The following is a 6745-nucleotide window of genomic DNA, read 5'->3' on the forward strand; positions in this document are numbered from 1 at the left end:
GCCTTTGGCCGCGGAAAGCATCCCCCTGTTGCTGTTAATGTTAATAACCTATAACCCGGTCCGTCGGTCAGTCCCTGACCCGAGCAGTTAACCGCTGGATTAACCCCTGGTTAACCCCGGTCAAAGCGGCGCACATGCAGTGCAATCTAATCGAAGCAGCCGCGTCATAATTACACACGCCCGCTCGTACGTGCGTCCCGTTCCTACGCATGCTCACGTCGCGCTTTCCCATGAGGCTTCACAAACCCCCCTCTCTCCTGTCCCGTGAGAACCCCAAGGCGTCAGAGAGATTTATTGATCCCATTTCCCTAGCCTCCCTCCCCCTCCCTCCCTGACTCTATCTACTGTGACAAGAGCACAGCAGCGAGACTAGACAGGAAGAGTCTATCTAGGGCTCGCAGTCCATAAAGACGACAAGAGCCACCCCCTCCCCCCCCCTTCTTCTCTTCCCTAGGCTAGAGGTGCCGCTTTCCGAGATGGGTTCCACCAACAACTGGCTGGGCTTCGCCTCGTTCTCCGGCGCCGCGGATGACGCCGCAATCCTGCCCCCGCTGCCGCCGTCGCCCCGTGGCGATGGGGCCGGAGCGGAGCCGAAGCTGGAGGACTTCCTCGGCCTGCAGGAACCGGCCGCCACGGTGGCTGCCGGACGGCCGTTCGTGGGTACCGGCGGCGCGAGCTCCATTGGGCTGTCCATGATCAAGAACTGGCTGCGAAGCCAGCCGGCGCCGGAGCCTGCTGTGGCGGCCGATTCGATGGCGCTGGCGGCGGTGGCGGTGGTGTCTCCGGAGGGGAGCGGCAAGGTGACCGACGACGGCGCTGAGAGCGGCGGAGGCGCCGTGGTGGTTGCGGCGCAGCAGAGGAAGGCGGCGGCGGTGGACACGTTCGGCCAGCGGACGTCCATCTACCGCGGCGTCACAAAGTAGGTTCTTGATTGTTTTTAACAAAATCTCTTTGTTTTCTGTTTTGGTGATGGTCGTAACCCTTTTGATGGTGTTGTGTTTGATTTGTTCCTGGATGCATGTGATACAAGCTCGGTTTCTTGTTGTTTTTGGGTCGTTGGCGTTTGCAGCATCATTTGGATCATGAAATTATTTTTCCCCTTCGTGAGCAGTAGATTTTTTTTTCTACTCTCATTTTTACTGTTCTTGCGTAAGGAATGTTTTCGCTCTTAGTCGTTTTATTGGACATCATCTCTAGTTGATGTCTTTGTTCTTGCTGATGCCAAGTTATTTAAATCTTATGAACAGTTCTTGTGCCGTTTGAAAAATCAAATCTCACATCTTTGGATGCACGGAAGCCTGTCCTGTGCTCCTCCATTTGATTTCTTTCACATATTGTCAATGATTCCATAAGATTTTTATATGCTGGATTGTTGCATCTATCCTCTAGTTACAGAAGTGTTGTGCCATTCATAGTTTTTACCGCCTGTAATCGAGTAGAACCACCTCTTCCTCTTTTGATTCTATTGTATCAATTAAATCTTTCGTTGAAAATGTTTTTATCATCATCATTGCGTGAAGTCATTGACTTGTGTTCATGATTTGACTGGCTAAATTTGCTAGTGGCTGATTGTAAATCTTTGTAATTTGTGCTTCTTGTTATTCTTTCCTATCACCTCTTCGGGCTTGTTTCTTTATCCAGAACACCCAATCTGCTTCACATATTTTTCTAATGCTGTCATCATCTTCCATGTTTGCAGATATTTGTACTAAACTATTGGCTTTGTTCTCAATAGGCATCGATGGACAGGAAGATATGAAGCACATCTTTGGGACAACAGCTGCAGAAGAGAAGGCCAGACTCGCAAAGGAAGACAAGGTAATGATTATAATAGAAACATTTATACATTTCTAAGTTGCATCCTATTATTTGATGGGCATTTCAATTTTCTATGCTAACCAAATGTTTTGTTTCTGTATCGGTACCTGCAATCCCTTGACTCCATTGATTCAGTGTATCTTGGTAAGCACTAAGTAATATTTGTTTACAATTACAATTATTTTTATGTCTGATGTTCATGTTCATGTTGAGTATATTTAAATATGTTGTTGATGCATTGAAGGTGGATATGATAAAGAAGAGAAAGCGGCCAGAGCTTATGATCTAGCTGCTCTCAAGTACTGGGGCACTACAACAACTACAAATTTTCAGGTACTAAATATTTATGTGTTTGTCCTCTACAATTTATTTTTTACTTTTCACTGCATATCATGAATGGATGTTGTAAGATTTTTAACTTAATGTTCAGATCAGCAACTACGAAAAAGAGTTGGAAGAGATGAAGCATATGTCACGGCAGGAATATGTTGCATCCCTTAGAAGGCATGTGTGTTCAAAACTTTGTAGCTTTATGGAACTTGAAATCAAACATTTTTCAAATGGATTGACATAAAATATATATTGGTGTACAGGAAAAGCAGCGGGTTTTCTCGTGGTGCATCTATTTACCGAGGGGTTACCAGGTACAAACTATTCCTTTTCTTTATCATCATGTAGTTTTAGTTAGCTACTGCGTTGTTGTTTCTATCTATGGGAATTTATGTTACATGTGGATCATCAATACAATTGCATTAATCTCATCAGAATTGCTCAAATCAAACTCGCCCGTACATTTCTATTCCTGCATAATTGTGCTATTCCTTTTACCAGAGTTGACTATGATCATCAATAAAATTAATTTTCTTGCAAAGTTGACAAGCAATTGCTCTTCTATCTTTGCATACATGTAAAACAGGCACCATCAGCATGGAAGGTGGCAAGCAAGAATAGGAAGAGTGGCAGGAAACAAGGATCTGTATTTGGGCACATTCAGTAAGTCACAGCCTAATATTTTATTGCACCATTTTTTTTTGTTGTCAAGGGAAATGGAAGCAAGGTTGAAAAGCATAAAGCTAATGCTGGAACACATTTTCTTTATTTTCCCTCTTGAATATAATATCATGTGGCTGACCTGTGTAGGTACTCAGGAGGAAGCTGCAGAGGCTTACGACATTGCTGCAATCAAATTCCGAGGCCTTAATGCCGTCACAAACTTTGACATGAGCCGGTACGACGTCAAGAGCATCATCGAGAGCAGCTCCCTGCCAGTAGGTGGCACCACAAAGCGTCTCAAGGATGTGCCTGATCAATCTGACATGGGCAGGAACGGCCACAGTGCAGACTCTGTTGGTCATATGACTGCTACCAACCTTCTTACTGATGGCATTGGCAGCTATGGCCCTGAGAATTATGGTTATAGTGGATGGTCGCCCGCTGCCATGACATCAATCCCCTTGCAATTCAGCAATGGCCATGACCAGTCCAGGCTGTGGTGCAAGCCAGAGCAGGACAGTGCGGTTGTTGCAGCAGCACACAACCTGCACCACCTCCAGCACTTTCCGGCCCCAGGTGGCACCCACAATTTTTTCCAGCCATCGCCCATTCAGGACATGACAGGTGTTGCTGATGATTCATCTCCATCAGTGGACTCGAATTCATTCTCGTACAATGGGAGCGTTGGTTACCATGGTGCCATGGGTGGCGGCTATGCCATGCCGGTTACAACACTAGTGGAGGGCAACCCTGCAGCCAGTGGCTATGGAGTTGAGGAAGGCACGACTGACGTCTATGATTGTCGGAACATTTATTATCTCTCCCAAGGCTCGCCAGGTGCCAATACTGGAAAGCCAGAAGCTTATGATCAGCAAGGTGCCGGGTATGAAAGCTGGGTACCGGCTGTGCCGGTGATATCGCAGAAGGCTGCCAATGTGACTGTCTGCCATGGCACACCTCTATACTCGGTTTGGAAATGATGCTTAGACGATGGAAATCTAGCTTTAGGTCATCAGGTAGTGATATTTTCAGCTTCTGGGAAGGAAAGATTAAATTTTAGGTATACCAATGTCAAGCTTTTGACTTCAATTAGATTTTTTATGAAAAGAGTTTTGCTGCTTCTGTCACTAATCAGCTCCTGTGGGAGTCTGGGAGCTATGAGAAATATCGTTTTGTTCTTACCTGACTAATGCTTAGTAATGTTAACATGCTGACTCTTTTGTAATGGCAAGAGCTATGGTATTTCAATGTATACGTGATAAGCCATCATATGTTTTTCATGTTCTTTCCAAAGCTAGAGAACTTAGTACATAATCTTTGTCCTGCAGAGATATTCCCAGAAAATCATGCATATATCCAGTACGTGAAACAAAGTTTCTGAATGCTCCGTCCCTAGCCAATTAAGCATCTATAATCAGTGAAAGAAACGGTAACTATCATGAGAGCATATTGTGCAAGCCAGTTTCATTTTCCATTTGTTGTGCAGATTTAGCGTGCTGGCACCTATAATATGATTTGAAACTGTGAATAGTTTGAATTATTTTTAGATTTGAATCAGTTCCGATGTCAACTGTAAGTACCTTTAATTTTTAGCTTTCTTATAACATATCTTCACAATGGGTAATATACATGGTACGTTTGTAGTTCACAGTCCAGTCATTCCAACCTTGGACCAACAAAATATGCTTGTGCACATGGTGAGTGGTGAATGGGTGTTTGGATACCACTTGCTAAAGTTTAGCATATATCACATCGGATGTTTCAATACTAATTAAGAGTATTAAACATATGCTAATTACAAAACTAATTGCACAGATAGAGTCTAATTCGTGACACGAATCTATTAAGCGTAATTAGTCAATGATCTGACAATGTGGTGCTACAGTAACCATTTACTAATGATGAATTAATTAGGCTTAATAGATTCGTCTCGCAAATTAGACTCCATTTGTGCAATTAGTTTTGTAATTACCTCATGTTTAATCCTCCTAATTAGCATCCGAACATCCGATGTGATCATGCTAAAATTTAGCACCCGGTATCAAAGGTACTCTCAGATACAAACCTTGGTTGCAACCTCAACCTCTAGGCTATTATCTTTTAACATGGCCTGCATGGCCATTCCGTTTGGACGTGACACTTGTTTGCTACAAGCAGCAAGGCTTGCAACATTGGAAGTTGATACCTTGACGGACCATGTGTAGGCGGTACACAGTCCCTTCCATGACAAAAAGAAAGTTGTGTCTTCGGTTGATTGTAGCCAACATGCTGAAAAATTATCTTTTGCAATATTTCAGGTGACAATTTCAGAATTTTAATGCTACTTTTTTCTTTTAAAATGCTAAATTAGTCTTTTGGTAGCCAATGTTTAAAACATCAATTTTTTTTCTTTTTATGATCACTGGTGGAGAACTCACCTATTATCCCGGTTGGTAGGGTGCAAAGATCTCGAAAATGCATCCGGATAAACCAACCGGGACAAAAGGGGGGGGTCTTTTATCCCGGGTCACTCAACCGGGACAAAAGACCCCCTTTTATCCCGGTTGGTAATACCAACCGGGATAAAAGGGTTCACCCACGGCCGGCGCTGCAAAAAAAAAAAAAAAATTCCCGAGCTCCCAGGAGGCCCCCCCACACGCGCACGTCGCAAATCACAAGTCACGCGATTTTTCACGCGAAATATGCGCGTGCGCGGTTCGTGGGATTCGAACCCACAACCTCCAGCCTCGCGCGTAAGCTTCCTTGCCATCCCACCTACACACCACATCTGACTATGTAGGGGATACTACCCTTTTGTATTAACTCGTGGGGGACCCTTTTATCCCGGTTGGAAACACCAACCGGGATAAAAGACCCCCTTTTATCCCGGTTGGTGTTTCCAACCGGGATAAAAGGTTCCGCCCGATTTAATTCCTTCCCAGTCACTTTCCAGTCACCTCGTTGGGGGCCCTTTTATCCCGGTTTGAAACACCAACCGGGATAAATGACCCCCTTTTATCCCGGTTGGTGTTTCCAACCGGGATAAAAGGCTCTTGACCCTTTTATCTCGATTGGTGTTACCAACCGGGATAAAAGGGGGGGTCTTTTATCCCGGTTGGTGTTTCAAACCGGGATAAAATGCCTCTCAGAGTCTTTTTTTCCCACTAGCCTTTGCAACCGGGATAAAAGGTCCCGGTTGGTGAGCCCCCCACCAGTGACCGAGTTTTAGTCCCGGTTGATGAACCTTTTGTCCCGGGCCAACTTTAAACCGGGATAAAAGGAGGTGGATGGAAAGTCATTTCTCTACTAGTGGATTGAGAGAGCTACTATTGTTTAATTTGACTGGTCAATAAGCTGGGGTTATATACAGCCAAGCATATTCACTCCTGTTATGATGTCAAATCGTGCATGATGCAGGTGGTCTCTTCTTGCAAGTCAATTGAACCTGGTTGCTTCACCTGTAGATTACAATACTGTAGTGCACGGTATAGTATCTTCTTGATCCTCGTTCCAGGAACAATACTTAACTAGCCAGCACGATTGTCAGTACGTTCGGACTGGTAATTTACTCGAACCTACAGGGCAGTAATTGTCAAATTGATCTCTGCAGAGTACAGTGTATCATCTACTTTTATTCTAACGATGTCTTTTACGGTTCTCCAAATGTTCTCACGGTAACTCATCAGATTCTCTAGGTTTATGTTGACCGATTATCATGCAAAAGGATTCTCCACTTTTCATATAACTCGATTCGTGCACAACCTGTAGGCTCCATCTCAAAACTAGTGTACGAAGATACTGAATGCAAAGTTCACCCATGTGTGACAAACTAGGATTTTACCAAGCTGAAAAAAAAATCTTATACAATTCGATAAAATTATTTACAATTTAATAAAATCATATTCTAATTCATAAACCACAAAATAATATGATAAGTCTTTAATTTAAAGATTAA

General features: G+C 43.8%; 1 protein-coding gene across 1 annotated transcript; it reads left to right on the plus strand.

Annotated features, from left to right (window-relative positions):
- Window positions 1–246: 246 nt before the first annotated feature.
- Window positions 247–4080, plus strand: LOC117866892 (AP2-like ethylene-responsive transcription factor BBM). Its single transcript, XM_034751185.2, has 8 exons — window positions 247–919; window positions 1736–1818; window positions 1954–1962; window positions 2063–2151; window positions 2249–2322; window positions 2412–2462; window positions 2735–2811; window positions 2959–4080. Exons 1-8 carry the CDS (start codon window positions 477–479, stop codon window positions 3789–3791), a joined length of 1659 nt encoding a protein of 552 aa, XP_034607076.1. The 5' UTR covers window positions 247–476; the 3' UTR covers window positions 3792–4080.
- The last annotated feature ends 2665 nt before the right edge of the window (window positions 4081–6745 follow it).

Source organism: Setaria viridis, chromosome 8 (assembly GCF_005286985.2).
Source record: "Setaria viridis chromosome 8, Setaria_viridis_v4.0, whole genome shotgun sequence".
NCBI classification, from domain to species: domain Eukaryota; kingdom Viridiplantae; phylum Streptophyta; class Magnoliopsida; order Poales; family Poaceae; genus Setaria; species Setaria viridis.

Coding starts and splice junctions, on each gene's coding strand:
- LOC117866892 (XM_034751185.2), top strand. CDS start 477: ATGGGTTCCACCAACAACTGGCTGGGCTTCGCCTCGTTCTCCGGCGCC. Junction 2,323..2,411: donor TATGTTGCATCCCTTAGAAG/GCATGTGTGTTC, acceptor ATTGGTGTACAG/GAAAAGCAGCGGGTTTTCTC. Junction 2,463..2,734: donor ATTTACCGAGGGGTTACCAG/GTACAAACTATT, acceptor CATGTAAAACAG/GCACCATCAGCATGGAAGGT.